This window comes from Mauremys reevesii, linkage group 21 (assembly GCF_016161935.1).
Source record: "Mauremys reevesii isolate NIE-2019 linkage group 21, ASM1616193v1, whole genome shotgun sequence".
In the NCBI taxonomy this organism is placed as follows: Eukaryota; Metazoa; Chordata; order Testudines; family Geoemydidae; genus Mauremys; species Mauremys reevesii.
The window spans coordinates 15,691,724-15,710,474 of record NC_052643.1 but is presented as its reverse complement, the minus strand read 5'-3'; the positions used below and the strand labels follow the sequence as shown (position 1 = coordinate 15,710,474).

Sequence of the window (18,751 nt, the reverse complement as noted above, 5' to 3'; positions counted from 1 at the left end):
CTCTCCCTTGTGCACAATGTTCAGTTTACATTTGTTTTCCTCAGATTTATGTCTCAACTCATAGCATCCTCTCCTACATCTCAGAGCTTAGCCATCACCACTGCCAACCCCTATGCCTTGTGCGTTTCTTTCTCTGTGTAAATTGCTGTTCCATCCCAGTTTTCCAAACTACCAACCTCTCATTAATAAAAGCAATACTGCTTGAGATTTTGGAATGAAAGATTTATGAAAAGTATTTGTGTATTCAAAGCTTGTTTGTTTATTCTAATTCTTATTATTGGTTCTGTATCACTAATACTTAGCATTTTTATAGAACTTGTACATGTTATAATACTGTACAAAGAGGAATCTCTTGAACAAAACGATTAGCAACACAATCGAGAGTTCCAAGTAGTAACCTAAAGAAATATTTCTCATTTTTCAGAGATGTAATAAAAAGAATAGATCAGTCGGAATTTGAAGGATTTGAATACATTAACCCATTGTTGCTGTCAACAGAGGAAACAGTATGAAGGAATGACATCTCCATTGTGGATAAATAATGTGAACGAACTTTAAATTTATCCTTAACTACAGTATATGCATGCAAGGCTGAGGAACTGTAAAGTTTTGGATGGAGACCAATGATGATAAATACTGCTGCTGAAAATCAAAGATGAGAATATGATTTTGGTGGGTGTCTTCCTCTAAATATTGGTTTTTAAAAGTTTTGGGCACTGACACAACTGGCTTCATTAATGAAGGAATTTGCATTTGTGCCTGTCTCGTGAAGGATCAAAGTGTTCATTGCATCCTCTGGAAAAGAGAGATTCCGAACAACTTTGAAAGCTACATACTTTCCACAAACACTTGATGCAATGAGCTATGAAGAATATTAGAGTGTAACATCCTGAAGAATAAAACATTAGTGGTGTTGAAGCTTATTTTTTATGCCTTTTTCACAAGTGGTACCTGTCTAAACGTCTCAGATACGATATGTAAAAGGAGTTGTGTTTTATTAGCAATCAAAACATAAATTTGGGTACAGGTTTTAAGTGCCTAAATGGATAAACTGCATTGAAGACTTATTACATATTTTCAACATTCTTAACCCTGGTAAGTTATGCTTGTTAACATTAAATAAGGAACATATAAATAAAAGTTGCAACCTAATACTGAGGTACATCTTTATAGAGGAGCAGAGTGACTCAGCAATACCAATTCCAAATTAGAACTCCCCTGTATCAAATCAAAAATCTGGATTGTTTAACCCTCCAAATTTTAGTTTAAAAAAAAACAAACCCTAAATTTGCACAGAGTAGATTTCTGAAAATACGTAAGCAGTGCCTACAATGATGTCTTGTGTTGTGTACTAGATTTTTGAAAAGTATTTTTATCAATAATACAATATTCAGAAATAGAACAGAAGTGTAATGGATCGTAGCCTTAAAGTTTAAATAGCAAATCTAGATTATCCATAAACATGCTACATTTTCCTGATAAAGCACACCTCCTACTAATCAACTGTCTGCTTAGAAATGCTCAGTGTATATTACTAATTCATTGTTCTACATAGAACGAGATGCTTTGATAAAAATGGCTTGCTTCAAAGCAGTAACTTTTTCAATGGAGGGGAAAATGAATATGTGATAATTTGGGTAAGGTTATAGATGTCCAGTCCCTTCTCTTGAAAACTGGAAAAAAGGGGATGTTATATCACAAAGGTTAAGAATTTGTTGTCAGCTGTGGAAAAACTCATGTTACTATATTTAATGACTAAGTGTGCACTGCAATCTAAAAGCTTTCTGATGCTTGTAAAGATTTACCTGTCTCATTGCAGATGACAACAACAGAGGCAGTACTTTGTGCTAGGTTTTTGTTTAACTACATTGTGTGGTTTGTGGTTCTAGGGGAAAATTGACGTGGGAATTTAAAAAAACCAAGAAACCCTGTGCCATGACATCTCACCTAATTTGGTGTAAAATGCAGGATAAATTGCAACATTTTCTTTACATGAATATATAGGTTTCTCAGGGTACAGCATTGCATTAGGTGCTGAACATGACATCTTTCGGATTCACATCCAAGTCATGAGGTGCTAGGATGAGACTGCCAAAACATTGTGTTTAAATTTTTCAATTAACCATTGGTTAACAAACTACATTTTGTATCCCCTCATTGGCCACAATTATGCAAACCTGTGGTAATTCAGTTTTATTAATCCCATCCAGATTTGAGTTTTGGGTTTCTTTTTGTTGGATTGTAGCTTTTTATATCAAGCAAGATGTGTTCTAACCAGCACTAAATTATTTAATCAGAAAAAAGTACTTGCCTCAAATGCCTGGAGTTTAGATAATTTGGTATCTAGTAAAGGAGTTATTTACTTTTTAAATGTAATATGAACTTTTTTGTTTTAATTTCCCCTTTTCTCCCTCCTTGGCGACTTAGTGTACCCTGAACATTTTCTGTGTTTCAGTATTTAATCAATGCCCTTGGTTTTACAACTGATCATTACTTAAAACAGTGACTATGGCAGTTCTTGCATGGAGATATGACAAAGCTGCCTTTAGATGGATCTGGGCAAGGGGCTTAGAAATGGAAACATGGAGGTTTTTTACCTCAAATTTCTATGAGACATTGGAACATTTTGTTTGGGGGGAGGGGGAAGAAAGGGACAGAGACACATTTGCTCAACAAACATTACAAAAATCCTTGATTTTATTTACAGTTCAAGGCATTTACAATGTTTCTGTGTTGCCAAATAGTTTGCTGGTTATAAGTTTGGTTGCTCACGTGCAAGTGTATGAATAATGTTCTGTTCATGATGAAGGGGGAAATTTTTTATATAAAGTACTTGTTTTATAAATTAAAGAAAATGAAGGATGTAATTAAATGTGTGGTTTGAAAAAAAAATCCTAATATATTACAAATGGATCTGGTTATGATATATAGTTGTCTTATTTGAAATAGTAAATGAAAACTCTAGCTAATTTAATGATTGTAAAACAGTAAATATGTTCTTGTAGTTTTGTATAATTAATTAGTTGAGATCTTTGCTGGCCAGTTTTAATTGTGCAGAAGATGGTACACTAATCTATAACAGCTAAGATCATTTATATTCTTGCACATCTATTAAAGACTTTAATGAAAAAGCCAATAGACTTATTATTTATCACCACATTGATAGATTTTTTTTTTAACTGAGAGCCTTACGGTTATTGTAAATTAAAATATTCACCAAGGTTTATATTTTGATACTGTATTGTGTTTTTATTCTTTATTTTTGGACCATAACCAATGCCTAAATCATTGAGTCTGGTCCAACAGTTTTCCTGTGGCAGAAAATTTATTTTGTTCAAATATTGAACTTTTACTTCAGTGTTAATATGAGGCGCATTCTTTCACGGCGCAATATGTGTAGCCAAGTAAGGTCAAAATAACTGAAAGAAAATGCAGACTAGTCATTTTTGTTTTTTATTCATAACCTTTATGAGAAGAAATGAGTTCAGGGATTGTGAATCCAAATATCATGTAATGCACGAATGAATTACCCTGTTTTGTGAAAACAGGTGTCTGTCCCATGAGAAAATGAAGCACCTATTGTATATCAGTGTTTTTCTCTCTCTCCCCACAAATTGTTGTTAAGCTATTACTGAATGTAATGATCTGCGATCAGTAATGAAATGTTTAAATTTACAACATTTAACTGCAACTGTCTTGGTAACCAGCTGGAAATACATGACAAGTCGTGTATAATTTTAAAGCACAAAATCTGATCTTAAAAATGAAAGAGCATAAAAATCAGTGTGATTTGCTGAACAAAGCAGCTGTGCTTCTTTACATTTTCACATAAGTATAAGCAATTTTCCACTTGTCTGGGGGGCAGCGACAAGTACATTTTGAGCCTTGTTCTATTAGCTTAATTACATTAAACCGTTCTGCATTTTGATGCTATGAGAACATCTAGCTATGCATTTATCGGGCATAATTTATATGAGGCTTCCTATCTTAGTTATTTTAAATGAGAGGTTATAATGAAGCAGACCTTGACTTATGGAGGAGAGACTCAGGGAGCAGTGATACCAATCCAAGAATGTCATCTGTATGAAGGGTGCGGTTTTCCTTCCCTAATCTGGGATATACGGTACCATCATATATACACACACACATACACTCATACAGAGGACAATACAGAACAGTGCAAAATTCCAACTAGATTTTTATTTAAACTTTTTTCAAATAAAGCATGAACTGAAATTTAAAAGCCTAAACAGACATTGGGTACTACAGCACTTTTTTAAAGTATCAGGCAATTTACTTTCCAAAGAGTTAACCATTTAGAACCTGATACAAAGCCTGTTGAAGTTACTGGACTGAATGACATTTGGATTAGGCAAATTAACAGTCTACAAGAAAATTGCTTGCATCAACCTCTTCCTGCTATACCTTTCAAAAGCATAACAAATTAAATACGTGGCAAAAGAGAACAGATACTGTACTTCAAGAAGCCATAATAGTACTTTCTTGATATGCATTCGGTGGGGCTCCACAGCATCCAGAAGTATGCCCACCCAGTTCTCTTTGCAGGATCAGGGATACAATGGCTACACCGAGCGGTTCAGAGGAAATGAGTAGAGGCTGATGGTATTTCTGACCCTTCTTTTTTTCTGGTTTTCAATTATACAAGTTTAATACACACATTCTGTCGGGACACATTTTCTTGATATACTTTCCTTTTTTCTTGTAGAGATTCATATCTTAGCATCTGACTTCTTGGCTCTTCATTCTTGTTCTTTTACCAAATCACATCATCTGCACTTTCAGACAAACATTTAGCAAGATGGCTGTCAATGTCCAACTGTGACAATCTGCAAATTGAGAGAGAAGTCTTTCATTTTATCAAACTACTGATCAAATCTGCTCCCTTCATTTACTCACACTCCCCCCAAACTTGGTTTTTCCTTTTCTAGAAATCTGCAAAAATGCTATTTAATTTGCAAGAGTCAGGTCATTCTTATGTTCTACAGAATGGAAAACAGAGAGTCAGAGATTAAATTAAAACATGGTTGTAATACTGTATTTTGAATAAAAACAAATTTCACTCTGAACCTGTTTCCAAAATAGTAACTTAAATTTAGAAGTACATTTAATATGGGAACTGCACCGAGACTTACAGAATTTCCAGTTAACTAGACCAGCAGTTCTCAAACTGTGGGTCACAACCCTGTTTTAATGGGGTCACCAGGGCTATCTTAGACTTGCTGGGGCCCAGGGCCAAAGCAGATGCCTGAGCCCCACTGCCCAGGGCTTCAAAGCCCTCAGGCTTCAGCCCTGGGCAGCAGGGCTCAGCTTACAGGCCCCTAGCCTGGGGCTGAAGCCCTTGGGCCTCAGCTTTGGCCTCCCTGCCCAGGTTGGTGGGGCTCAGGCTTTGGCCCCCCTGCCTGGAGTGGCGGGGCTTGGGCCGGATCCGGCTTCAGTCCCAACTCCTGGGGTTGTGTGGTAATGTCTGTTGTCAGAAGGAGTCATGGTACCATGAAGTCTGAGAACCCCTGAACTAGATTAATAACAAAATGAGTAATGTGAGGAATATTCTGAAGCCTTTGAGAGAGGTTTCTGAGTATGCTCATTCTTTCACCTGGAGAGAAAAAGGTAAAATGAATTATCTGTACAGCACCCTTTATAGCCCTCGGTTAAAAAAGAAATCTACTCCAAAGCAATACAACCCAAATCACCAGTGGAAAGGAAGGTGTGACGCCATAGAAGAGTCTTTTCTCTCAGTCACGTCACTTGGCAAAACTGAAGACATTTTTATTGGTTGCATTGAACTAATCCTTTTGTTTGTCTCCTTGTACAGTCTCCAGGAGGGAGAACAAAGCTGCAGGAATATTATGCTGCATGGCCTATGGCCATAAGAGGCTGTTGAGAACACCTACAAGCATGTTACTAACAAATGTTACTTTTCAGCAGCTGGTGAGGAGACAGCATGAATGCTGGTTAAGGGGTATGGTATGGTATGAATAGGCTCTTCAGTTCATTTCTTATAGCAGGTGTCTGGTTTAGGAAAATATTTTTTTTTATTAATTGAGTTCCTGTGAAAAGCCAACTCCAACAATAAGGGAGGCTGAAGTCATGTTTAACCACCAAACATGGAAACAGCAAAGGCAGTGGCAGCTTCCCCCACACAACCCTGACCTGGAAAGGCCATTTCTAAATGTGAAAGGGTAGTTTGTCATCCATGCACATTCAGTCTTTGGGCCTGTTTTTTGTGATTTGAACCCCACCTGCTCACAAGGACATGAACTATGGCCCACCAAACAGCTGACAAATAATTACATTGTCATTAATGACTCACTCAATTTAGATCAGTGACCTTAGAAGTGGAGACTCATCTTTTACAGATTAAAAGCTAGCCAGCCTACCAGAAAAATAAAATTAAAACATGAAGCCCACAATCTGTAACAGATAGGTACAGTCTCAAAGTACATAACATATGCTACGCTGTAACGCAATGTTCAGGCCAAACAGATTACTAATTATGTCCTATACTATTTTTGTTTGGGTCACAAAGGTTACCTCTGGGAGTTTTTATTCAGGGTAAAACCTCCCCATGAGCTTCAATAAGAGTGCAGTATCAACTATTAAGAGACACTTCCATACTCAAACAATCATTTAACCACCGTTGAGTGGAACTCGGAATGCATCAGGATGAGATTACTGTAATTCCCTATCCCAAATCCATGTGTTAGCGTTACTCTGTGCTTCTAAATAGCTGCAAGCATACTGAGCCTTAAGAACAAAAGGCAAAATGTAAATGTCCAGGAGCCACACAATAATTGTGAGATCAGCAAAATTATTTCTAAACAAATCAGTAATTTTGACATTCTGCATTTTCTATAAAAGGATATTCCAAAAGAAGGATTTCCACAAATTTAAGCCCCAACCCACTCGCCAAAACAGCAGCTTCAATTGATCTGAGAAGAAAAATCTCTTCCACTTCTACCAACAGCCAGCATTCAGATAACTGGCAGGTTTCTCATTCTGAAAGTGTAATGATTCTTCTATGGTTTTGTCCACTCAGGGATATTTACCAGCATTACTATACCAATATAGTTATACCAGTATAACTCCCCCTGTGAACGTTCTCATGCACAACAGTGGAAACTAGAACAACAGTGGCCTTTTTTCACTGTGTCCACCTAGGGAGTTCATGGTATAATTATACTGGTAAATTTCCCAGTATAGACAAACTCTATTATCACTGCATGATCCTTTACTCAAACTTAATGAGTGTGTATTAGCTGTGAAAGATCTGTTAAAACAAGGTTGTCAGCTGGAGCTGTTCCGCACCATACTTTTGTATTTCAAACAACGTCAGGCAATACTTTATTAAGAATTTTTCTCAGAGTTCTGTGGCGTTTTTTCCAATTTTTTTAAATTTTTGTTTGAGGTGCTGGATTAATAACCTTGAAGACCGATGTGCTTTCTTGGAGTCTAATCATCTTAGGCTATGTCTACACTATGGGGACTCTAGCAGCATGGGTACAGTGATGTAGGTAGACTGGCATAACCCCTTGAGTAGACACAGCCTGCAGCAGTGGAAAGTGTTTTTCCATCACTGTAGGAACACCACTTCCCTGAGCAACAGTAGATAGGTAAATGGAAGCATTCTTCCATGAACCTAACTGCGTCTACAACGGAGGCTAGGTTCACACAGATTTTTCACACCCCCAGAGTGCTGTAGTTATATTGACCTAAGTTTTAAGTGCAGACTAGGCCTTAGAGGTGCTGGGCGCTCAACTCCTGAACAGGGACATGATGGAAAACACCAGTGCAAGTTTCTCTCTGCCACGTGTGTACAAACCTCAGCGGGAACACGGACAGGTATCAGAGGAATCTGAAAGGGTATGGAGACTAGGCTTTAGCATGCAAGGGCACCAATTTTGGATGACTGAAATATGCTGATCTAAAAATATATTTACTTCACCAAAAACAGTGTGCCAATTTGGAATATACAAAGTCAAAGTAGGGCTCAAATTTAGCTTTCTTTTTAGAGCAGTATAATATAGAAAACATGTGGACCTTATTCCACCTTTGTTTTGGATTTAAAATAAATTGTCCAAGCACTGAATAACACTTAAAGTGGTACTTTAACAGCAGAATCTTTGTCCCAATTTGCACAACTTTGTTTATAGGGAGGTCCCAACCAAAGTGCCGTGTTTGTATACTGTAAAAATATATATATAATATATATTCAAGTAATAAAATGAAAGACTTACGTTCCAGTAAACTGGATTAGACACATTGGACAACTGTCAAGAGTTAAAGTTCCTGCTCTCTGATCCTCAGCTTTTTCCTCAAGACCTTCCATTTTGGGGATGTCAACAGGAGATTTTATTTCTGCAGATGTAGATCTGGTCTCACCTAATAAAACATTATGTTGGTGCATTTGTGCATCTGACTGTTGTCCTTTGCTTTCATTTTCTTTTCTGCTTTTCTCTTCACCCAGCCCAGTCCCTTTACAGAGCTGTTGAAGGCAAAAATCTTTTGCAAGACTTTGGGTAGATGCTGGTACAGAATGCAGTGTTGAATCTGTACACTGATTACATTCATACCTTTCAGTCCTTTCTTTTTCTTTCAGTTTTGAAGAACTTTTCCTGCTGTGTTTCATTCTTATGATCTCACCTGGATCGTCATTAACGGCAAGGGATATTTTCTCAACTACAGGAGCAATATTTAGCTGGTTTTGGTCTGTCTGGTCCTCTCTTTCCATTAGATGCTCAGTTTGACTTTTTGATATGTGACAGCAGCTTGGATTCTTTCTATTAAGAGTTTTTTCTTTGTAGAAAGATGGGAGAGGTATCCATTGAAAATCTTTCATTCCAACCTTAAAGACTTCTGGTTTTGGAGGGTTCTTCTCATTTTCAGAATTCTATAAAACAGCAAAAATTTATCTCTTTCAAAACAATTGCAATTTCTTCCATAAGTAAAAACATGTCTAGACACAGCACTTACAAGTGAAGCCAATGCTGTACTAGGAGAATTGTCTAAATTGGAATGAATAGGGCTCTTCCATATCTAATCTCTGTTAAGCATCTACTTCCATTTATAAATGGAAAGGGAAGCCCTACTTACTATGTACACATTAAGATGACCGAACACAATGAGGATAAGTCTTCCTTTAGTAATTTGCAAAGAACTTGAAAGTAGTCAAAAGAGGATGATGAAAAAAATTAAATACTGAAGGGTGCCTTGTTTGTTTACTCTTCCTGTATATGTTCATTCAGAGGAAATTCATACTTCAGGAGGTCTGCCCATTATTATTGTGGTTGTACCTAAGGCCCCCATCAGAGATCACAGCCCTATTGTGCTAGGCACTCTAAGAACACATCCTCTTGTTGCTGCATATTTAGTTTGCCTTTCCTTGTAAATCCTTCCTTTGTGTGAACCTAGTGCTCATAACAGGTAGTGGACATGGCAACCTTGGAATTCTGAAACTTCAACTTTCCACAGAACTGGTTGCTATAGCACAGGAAGCAATAGTCCAAGAAGCAAGATTTCTTCTGTTCTCCTATCATGTTGTGTCAATTCTATCCTGGAAGGTCCTACAGAAAACAAAAATCTAGGAAAAAAACTAAAACCTCAGTCTTTTTCAGTTTTTAGCCAGCCATGAGTAAGCTTTTCTTTGGAACTGGTTAGTAATCCAGAATTTTAAACAAATGGATTTCTGTGGAGGGTCTAATTAGGTAAAAGATACAGATACATGGTGGAATTTATCATGCCTCAACTTTAGATTGTCTGTGGTAACTGATGACATCTAATTCAGATTCTGCCAAAGTTTATGTGAAGAACAAAGCTCTATTTGTCCTGAGAGAGAACTTCTAACAGAATGTAGGAACTAGGGACATACAAGTTTAACCAGTAAACCGATAAGCTTGATCCTTATCGGTTCCAGTTAACAATTAAACTCCCCTGCCAGCCCCCGCATGCCTGGGGGTGCCAGCTGCAGATGCTGGGTGCCAGCAGCAGAAGAGCTCTGGGCGTGGGGCGGACAGTCAGGACCCCAGGCGGATGGGGGGCAGCCAGGACCCTGGGCGTGCAGGGGGGCTGCACTGCCCCCCACGCCCCTCGTTCCCTGGTACATGGTTAACCAATTGAAGATGTTCCTACTAGGAATGTAAACAATGGGTTAAAAAAGTAACAGTTTAACCTATTGAAATTCAAACACATTACCTGTCCAAAAAATTCTGGTAAACTGGGCACTGTTTCCCAGCTTGTGGGTTTTAGATCTGGATTGACAGCCTTCAGTATCAGCATCCACATATTTTCAGACTCACTTAATCCTTGTTGTTCAAACCAGGAGTATCTGTTGGCCAATGCTCTGTAAAAAAATAAATACATATATACATAAATATTGTAGAAAAATGCACTCCACCGTGCTATTTAAAAAAAAAACACTTAGGCAAATTATCCCTAGTAACATACATGCTTCCTAACAAGTCTAGACCCCCAACCTCTGTTGCATAAATTATCTGCTGTAACAAAGTATTCGACAATGTCCCAGAGCAATAGTTCTTAATCTTTTCCATTGGAACCATATGTTACAATATAGTTTTGAGACTACCCCTCTTATCAATAATGATTGACCCTCAGGATGAGATCCCAAAAACTAAACCAAGCATAATGTATTGAACCCCCCTTTCCTCCAGCTGAGTTGGATTTTTTACAGCAAACAGACTCCGAGGAGAGGTGTTCAAGACTACATGTTCAGGTTAACATACTTCCTAAAATGTCTCAAATTGCTTTACTAAATCTCATATATTTTATGTTGCTGGGAGATAAACTTATAGGAAACCAAGAAGACAACTGTTTTGGTTCTTAAAGAAAACAAACAAACAAAAACTCCATCCTTTACACTACCACTTTTTCAACTTCTAATTTGAAAATGTCTTCAACAAAGCATCTGGCAAACCATCTTAAAACACACATGCTACATATGAGGCATGTCTTGACAAATGAGGCAAGTCTGCAAATGCAGATTTTACCTCCTATAAATGAGAGAGTGCCAACTGCATGGGGATGGAGGAAAAGGGGATTTTACTGTACTGTGTACCACAGTACTCAGTTACCAAGGTAACCTCCATATCATCTAGAGCAAGCTCTTTCTAAAAACCCCAGCAATTAAGCATTAACATCACAGTCACTCTGAACTGTTGCATTTGACAGGTCTGTTTTTTTGGAAACAAGAGAGAGACTAGATTTATGGTTTATTACAACAATCTGTAACCCACACACACACATGCACGCGCACACAGCTACTTTCCTCCCCATGCCTGGTGGCTGTTAACAGGTCACTTCAATTTGAATGGTTCCTTGAAATATGTGTTAACTACTTAGTTAACCAAGAAATACTGAGTTCATTTCCCAGACCTGAAGAAAAGCTGTGTAGGCTTGAAAGCTTCTCTCTCTCTCCAGCAAAAGTTGGTCCAATAAAAGATAGTACCTCATTCACTTTGTCTTTCTAATATGCTGGGACCACCACACCTACAACACTGCATACAGGCTATCCTCATGACAATCTAATAAAGGCTACATCTGATGAGAATACAGTAAATGCTAAAGAATTAAAGGTAAGTGTAATGCTCAATAGGTGAGCATTTTCTGCTGTGTCTGGAAAAATATTTGGTTTTCTTAGCAAAGGGCTTGTATATTGGACTGTGTAAAAATGTGTTTAGAGGTCTGCCCTTCTCACTATTAACAACCAGAGGTAGGAATCTCACCACTTATATATTTGCTGGCCCAGACCAAGCTACCAGCTGGAAAAACTGCATGTAACTAAAACACTTTTCAGGAACTCAACTTGAATCATTTCAGTATCCACCAAAACCTCTACAGTGGGTGAACTTGTAAGTTGCAAATTCACACAAGTTCTCTGAGGTAGGACTTAATGTCCTATAGGCAGAAGAAATGCAGTGGCAAATAACAGATCACAATCAATAAGGGATTTCACCACAAACAATAGAACTGGTAAAAAGTGTGAGTTGGGGAAGTGATGCATGATTGCATGGAATGGAAAATACTAACAGTTTCATCAGTTTCCATAATATTGTGTGAGGCTGTCTCCACACTGATATATGAAACTGAAGAGCTCTGTGTAGTTCGCAAGCTTGTCTCTTTCACTAACACAAGTTGGTCACATAAAAGATAATACCTCATTTGAAACTACTGGTATCTATTTAGAAATGGTATTTGAAACTATTGGTATCCTTTTAGCGAATAGTATTTAAGTATTTTTGCTAGGAAGCTGTTTAAAAGCACAAAAGCAAATAAAAAAGCACCCAGATAAACATGGTGTATAAAGCCAGCCTCCATACACTTTGCTTTACAAAAATATTAGGCCCTGACTTCTTCCTCCTTTCTGAAGCATCTTCTAGGGCGCCAGTCGCGTGTGGCAGAGACATGGCACCAGACAGAAGCCTGAGCTGCAGCTTTCACAGCTGGGGGAAGAAGCCAGTCTCCAGAGCTCTGATCTCGGGATGGCTGTTGAACCCAATCTCTCTAACTGGCCGAACCACCCGAACCGTATCTGACAACCCCGCTGACGGGAAGGCGGGAAACACCCTCTGCTTTCGGCGGGTCCCTGGTCTGCAGCACCAGCCGAGGTGGAGCAAACAAGGAAAGTTAAAAACGCGCCCGCCGCTTCTAGAGCCGCGGCCCTGAGAGGGTCTCGCCCCGCGGCGGTCCCCTGCCAGCAGCCAGGCCCAGGGCTCCCGTTACCCGGCAGCCAGCAGAGAAGCCCGGGCCCCGGCTTTGTCCCACGCCTCCGGCGGGAGGGGGCAGGGGTTCCCCGCGTGCTGCCCCGCCTCTCCCCGGCCGCCCACCCAGGGCAGGGGCTGGGCCCGTTGCCTCGGGCCGGCCCGGGGGCCTTGGCTCAGTCCCTGCTCGGCCGCGACTCACTGGCGCCGCGCGGGGGGCTCCCGACCCGGGCTGGGCTCCCGGCTGCGGCCCGGTGGCGCCTTCCTGGGCTTGAGGCGCAGTTTGCCGCCTCCCTCCTCAGCCATGGCCCGGGCGAGGGGCCTGCTCCGCGCCGCGCAGCCCCGACCTCCCCTGTAGGACCCGCCCGGATCCGCCTGCGCGGGGCGGGGCGGGGGCTCGGCTCTCGCGGGAGCGCTCGGGTCTGCGCTGCAGGGGTGGGGAGCTGGTCTGCCCGGTGTGCGGGGCGGGGGCTGCAGGGATGGGGAGCTCAGGTCTGCCGGGGGCTGCAGGGATGGGGAGCTCAGGTCTGCCGGGGGCTGCAGGGATGGGGAGCTCAGGTCTGCCTGGGGTGGGGGCTGCAGGGATGGGGAGCTCAGGTCTGCCGGAGGGGGCTGCAGGGATGGGGGAGCTCGGGTCTGCCTGGGGGCGGGGGCTGCAGGGATGGGGAGCTCAGGTCTGCCTGGGGGCTGCAGGGATGGGGAGCTCGGGTCTGCCTGGGGGGCTGCAGGGATGGGGGCTCAGGTCTGCCTGGGGCTGCAGGGATGGGGGGTCTGCCGGGGCTGCAGGGATGGGGAGCTTGGGTCTGCCTGGGGCGGGGGCTGCAGGGATGGGGAGCTCGGGTCTGCCTGGGGCGGGGCTGCAGGGATGGGGAGCTCGGGTCTGCCTGGGGCGGGGCTGCAGGGATGGGGAGCTCGGGTCTGCCTGGGGCGGGGCTGCAGGGATGGGGAGCTCGGGTCTGCCTGGGGCGGGGCTGCAGGCATGGGGAGCTCGGGTCTGCCTGGGGCGGGGCTGCAGGCATGGGGAGCTCGGGTCTGCGTGGGGGCGGGGGCTGCAGGGCTGGGGAGCTCGGGTCTGCCTGGGGGCTGCAGGGATGGGGGATCTCGGGTCTGCCTGGGAACGGGCTGCAGGGATGGGGGAGCTCGGGTCTGCCGGGGGGGGCTGCAGGGATGGGGGAGCTTGGGTCTGCCTGGGGGCAGGGGCTGCAGGGATGGAGGAGCTCAGGTCTGCCGGAGGGGGGGGGCTGCAGGGATGGGGAGCTCAGGTCTGCCTGGGGGCTGCAGGGATGGGGGGTCTGCCTGGGGGCTGCAGGGATGGGAGCTCAGGTCTGCCTGTGGGCTGGGGCTGCAGGGATGGGGAGCTCGGGTCTGCCGGGGCTGCAGGGATGGGGAGCTTGGGTCTGCCTGGGGCAGGGCTGCAGGGATGGAGGAGCTCAGGTCTGCCGGAGGGGGCTGCAGGGATGGAGGAGCTCAGGTCTGCCGGAGGGCTGCAGGGATGGGAGCTCAGGTCTGTCTGGGGCTGCAGGGATGGGGAGCTCAGGTCTGCGGAGGGCTGCAGGGATGGGGGAGCTCAGGTCTGCCTGGGGGGGGGGCTGCAGGGATGGGGGAGCTCAGGTCTGCCTGTGGGCTGGGGCTGCAGGGATGGGGGAGCTCGGGTCTGCCTGGGGGCGGGGGCTGCAGGGATGGGGGAGCTCGGGGCTGCCTGGGAAGGGGGGGTTGTGAAGGGGGAAGAGCTCAGGTCTGCCTGGGTTAGGTATTGGCTTTGTAATGGGGCAGGCACTGTGCTCCTCCGGGTGTGGTGGGGCTGGGGCTCCACTATGGGGAGGGGTTGCAGTAGCCCAAACTCGGTGTGGCTAGGAGGGGACAGCGGTAGTGCCCAGGGAGGCTCAGTACAGAGGCCCATCATTGAGGTTGGGACGGGGAGCTTGGACCAAGTATGCAGTTGTAGGTAATGTGGCTGTTCTGAGCCCACCAGGACCCCTAGTTGTTGCCCATCTTATTGTCACACAGGTTTCCCCCAACCCCTGTGGTAAGGGGCATAGGGAATAGGCCAGTTGGGTGATCATCAGCCTATGGATGAGGTGCACTTTGTCAGCTCTCTCCTCAGGCCCAGCCAGGCCAAGGGAGCCTGCTCTGCTTCTGGGTGCCAATGGCTGCCCTAATAGCTAATCTCTTTGGCCATAGGGGTGGTTCCAAGAAACTCACAAAATTGAAGGACAGGCTCCGAACCTGCAAGGCACTGAATACTCTCAGTGCTCTTTGAGGGACTGGCAGCATTAACAGAGCTGGCAGGGCCCAGAGCTTCCAGAAGACACTCAACACCTCACAGAGTCAGGCCCTGATTTGAAAAAAAAAAAAAATCAGGAGGGCAGAAAACTACAAAATAAAATTTAAAAACAAAAATATCCCTTTTAAAAAAAATCTCTGCTGTAAAGTACTTTCTAAAGGGATCAGTGGAGCAGCTTTAGTAACAATAGGTAACAAACTTGGTGTCTGAGAATTGGCACCTCTGCAGTGGACTACAGAAGTTTCTTAAGTTCATTTTGTTGCTTAAACAGCATGTGTCTGATACTTTTTAACATGCCTGAATGTAATCCTAGGTGCAGTGCTGTGCACCTGAATTGTGAAAATGCAATATTTGCCAGTTAGGTGGCCCCTTGGGGGTTTTGTTGGGCTCTGTTTGGTCAGACTCAGACACTTAGTTAGCTAACACATTGCTTCATAACATTGGGGTATCCAGACTACAGGAGGATGGAACATGTAACCTGAGTTTGCTGCAAATGGACAAGGGGACTAGAACCTCAGCTGCATTCATCATTAGTTTATTGATTTTTGTGCCCATGCCAGGGATCTGTTTACCTTGGCAGCCGGCAATTCAGTCGCTAATTCAAATAACAAAGGTAATCATGAGTGCATCTCTGGCCTAGTTCCTCTTTTAAGAGAGAATAGCAGTGAAGCGAGGCCATTTGTCTTTTCTGGGAAGAACCTTTGTGTATGACGTCAAATGAAGTGGTTCCTAGAGCAGGGGCATAGCTGGCAGATTGATATGTACAAATACACTGGCTAGGCTGCAGCCCTTTCAAAAATAGATACGCTATTAGAAATGCCATAACAGGAGGATCATACAGAGAGACTGAGGGGGAATCACAAGAAGAATTGTACTAGAAAATAAAAGTTGTCCACTTTTCCCAATGCCTTCCTATACCCACCTGACACTAGGTGCCTGTGAATTGCAGAAGGGAATCAGGTATCTTTATTTTATAGAGTGAATGTACTATTAGTCAATGGTGCCTGACTGCCCTGGGGACTGGAAACCTGTTTCTTCCTGCACTATGAACAGCACTGATGCCAACTCTCTCACTTCACTTTACTTCCACACTGCCCTATAGGGCTGAGGGGATATTTGTTTCCGTGACCCATTTAGGCCTTAGTGTCTGTGCTGAGGTTGCCAACCAGATGTCAATTAATACTAACTGCAGTGCTGTTGGGTTTTTTAGGTATGTCCACAAGTTACTGGGCTGAGCTCTCCCTCCCCACCATAACTTTTCACATAGACCACCAAATAGCAATTACAGAACAGCCACCTTCAGTCACTGCATCCCTGGGCTAGATTTCAACCAGCAAAATGGTGTTCAGATCCCACAGTGATTGATGCACATCAGAAACACCTAGATAGGTATAACCTACAGGTGATAGCATCATATCATATTGCCAGCCACCCAGTCCTACTGAGCTACAATTAAAAACAGAGGAAGAATGGTTGAGTGGTGAGGGCACTCGCTTGAGACTTGAAAGATTGGGGTTTGATTCCACAGCTTCATTGTGTGATCTTGGGAAAATCACTTCACTTGGTGTCTCTATTTCAATTCCCCATCTGTAAACTGGTGATAAGAAGTGGTTCCCTGCCTCACAGTGGTGTTGTGAGGATAAATATACATTAAAGATTATGAGGTGCTCAGATATTACAGCAATGAGGGGCCATTAAATAAGTCATACATGGAAAAATACTAGGACTCCCCATGCCTGAATTCTGGCATTTCTTGTGCTTAGTGGTCAGGGTAAATGAACCTTGCTTCCAGACAGAAACAGCCTGAGTTTGTTCTAGAAATACTCTTGGGCACCTAGTAGGCTGGACCCTTGTGTTTGGTTCCTGGCACCAGAGCACTCATGAAATACTAAAAAAGCCTGTTGTCTTAGACTTCACCTGTAGTCTGTGCTGCTCGCATTTGAAAGCTGCTCCCCAGTCAGCTGATATGGCATTCCTGGAAGCCGCCTGTCCTGTCAATGATAAAGGATTAGAAAACATGTCTTATAGTGATAGAGTCAAGGAGCTCAATTTAGTTTAACAAAGAGAAGGTTAAGGGTTGACTTGATTACAGTCTATAAATACTTACATGGGAAACGAAATATTTAATAATGGGCTCTTCAATCTAATGGAGAAAGGTATAACACAATCCAATGGCTGGAAATTGAAGCTAGGCCAATGCAGATTGGAAATAAGGTTTACATTTTTAACTGAGAGTAACCATTTGAACAATTTACCAAGGATTGTGACTGATTCGCCATCCCTGACTATTTTGAAATCAAGATTTGCTGGTTTTGTAAAGATCTGCTCTAGGCGTTATTTTGGAGGGATTCTATGGCTTGTTATACAACAAGTCAGGCTGGATGATCACAGTGATTCCTTCTGGCCTTAGGTGCATTCTGACTCAGCAGAGCCAGAACCAGGTGGGCTGATGACAAAGACAAATCATTTTATAATCGATGTAGGGAGGAAGATAGCGATGGGGATAGAAGAGGTGGATGAGGTGAAAAATAGACCTGGGACAGCAAGGAGAAGGGGAGCAAGGGGGGGGGGGATTACTGCAGTGCAATGGCTCATAAAAGAAGGGAGCATAAAAACGAATCAGGAGAAATGTTTCACTGCAACACATGCCAACTGTAAAATCCATGTAAAAAGTGTTTCTTTTATCCATTTATTTTTTAGCTTTGGCAACTGTGCTGAGCATTCGCATTAGTACTACCAGTATTCTCCACATGGCGGCAGCAAAGAAACATCTGCTTTAGAAAACCAAAAGCTCTCCTTTTCAATATGAGTGAGTGGCAGCGTCAGCCCTGGTAGCTTTATGTGCAACTATGCTAATGTCTGTGCATGTGTATGCATGCATGAGCATATTTGTGTTAATGTCTGAGCTTGTAATGGTAGTGTCTCTGTATGACCATGTCTGCTTGTGTTAATGTCTCTGTGTTTCTCTTTGTGTTGCTCTGGACAATCCTCTCTCAAAAAGTTGATATTTTTGTAATGTTAGAAAATGTCCCCATTGCTAGATATGAATTGGCAGAAACAATAAATCAGCAGCTATTATTAATTTTCTTGTTAAATGTGTATTTTAATATGATACTGTTTTTGTCATAAATTATATACCATAACATTTGCAGTAGGTGTAATGTAGCTGAGGATAAGTGAAGGGGAAAATCAAACTTACGGCATGTCAAGGGTTCAAAAATGAAGCACTCATTAAAGGAAACCCAAAGAATCAGGAGAAATCAAAGTAAAAAGCATTAATTGCTGCTGCAGTCCTAGCCCTAGCATTTTCTGACATTTTGGGGAATTAAACTGTATAAACTCAGTACTTCAATTTTCTTGCATTTAATGTGTATCAAATGTACTGTTCCTAGGGTAACACTTCAACCCGCCTTACACCTGCAGTGAAGCTTTACACTTTTGGCCTGTCTGTTTCCATGAGTACTCACAGATTTGATTCTACTCTTTTGAGAACTTCATCCCCATTTGTCTCCTACACGCATTCAACATGTTTGAATCTGCCTTTCTCTGGAATTAGTTCAATCTAAACTTAACTTCTCTCACTTGCAGGAGCCAGATACAAGGGCTCTACTCCAAATTGTTTTTGTGATACAGGCATCTATCCACCAGGACCTGCACAGAGAAATCTCACATTATTTCACACAGGCCCTAGATGACCTGTTGTCATGATTTTTGTTCCGTGAAGAGGAATTGTGAT

The 18,751-nt window shown here is 42.8% G+C and overlaps 2 protein-coding genes and 1 long non-coding RNA gene across 13 annotated transcripts in view; 2 read left to right on the top strand and 1 right to left on the bottom strand.

Annotated features, from left to right (window-relative positions):
* PRKCZ (protein kinase C zeta) overlaps nucleotides 1-3,767 on the top strand; it is a 141,296-nt gene extending 137,529 nt beyond the window's left edge. For 5 of the 7 annotated variants that reach the window (XM_039509143.1, XM_039509142.1, XM_039509144.1 and 2 more), the window contains one exon: nucleotides 425-3,767. In XM_039509143.1, coding sequence (XP_039365077.1) covers nucleotides 425-512 — 88 coding nt within the window. In that variant the 3' untranslated portion in view covers nucleotides 513-3,767. The remainder of the gene's footprint in view (nucleotides 1-424) is intronic. The other 2 variants (XM_039509140.1, XM_039509141.1) reach the window with 1 other exon arrangement.
* Nucleotides 3,768-4,181: 414 nt separating this feature from the next.
* Nucleotides 4,182-13,120, bottom strand: FAAP20 (FA core complex associated protein 20). 5 transcript variants are annotated; one of them, XM_039509176.1, is made up of 4 exons: nucleotides 12,934-13,120; nucleotides 10,210-10,357; nucleotides 8,256-8,908; nucleotides 4,182-4,847 (listed from the first exon to the last, which is right to left on the bottom strand). In XM_039509176.1, the coding sequence occupies exons 1-4, from the start codon at nucleotides 13,035-13,037 to the stop codon at nucleotides 4,775-4,777; spliced, it is 978 nt and encodes a 325-aa protein (XP_039365110.1). In that variant the 5' UTR covers nucleotides 13,038-13,120; the 3' UTR covers nucleotides 4,182-4,774. The 5 variants fall into 5 exon arrangements, with proteins under 5 accessions (XP_039365110.1, XP_039365111.1, XP_039365113.1 ...); XM_039509177.1 differs by lacking the exon at nucleotides 12,934-13,120 and adding an exon at nucleotides 12,382-12,517; XM_039509179.1 differs by lacking the exon at nucleotides 12,934-13,120 and adding an exon at nucleotides 12,188-12,207.
* On the top strand, nucleotides 11,520-18,041 carry LOC120387880. The gene is made up of 3 exons (XR_005590404.1): nucleotides 11,520-11,606; nucleotides 12,401-12,638; nucleotides 17,716-18,041. It is a non-coding gene; the product is annotated as an uncharacterized LOC120387880 (long non-coding RNA).
* Nucleotides 18,042-18,751: the final 710 nt, after the last annotated feature.

Coding starts and splice junctions, on each gene's coding strand:
- FAAP20 (XM_039509176.1), bottom strand. CDS start 13,037: ATGGCTGAGGAGGGAGGCGGCAAACTGCGCCTCAAGCCCAGGAAGGCG. Junction 10,358..12,933: donor GAGCCCCCCGCGCGGCGCCA/GTGAGTCGCGGC, acceptor ATTTTTTTACAG/AGCATTGGCCAACAGATACT. Junction 8,909..10,209: donor TACCAGAATTTTTTGGACAG/GTAATGTGTTTG, acceptor GCTGTTTTATAG/AATTCTGAAAATGAGAAGAA.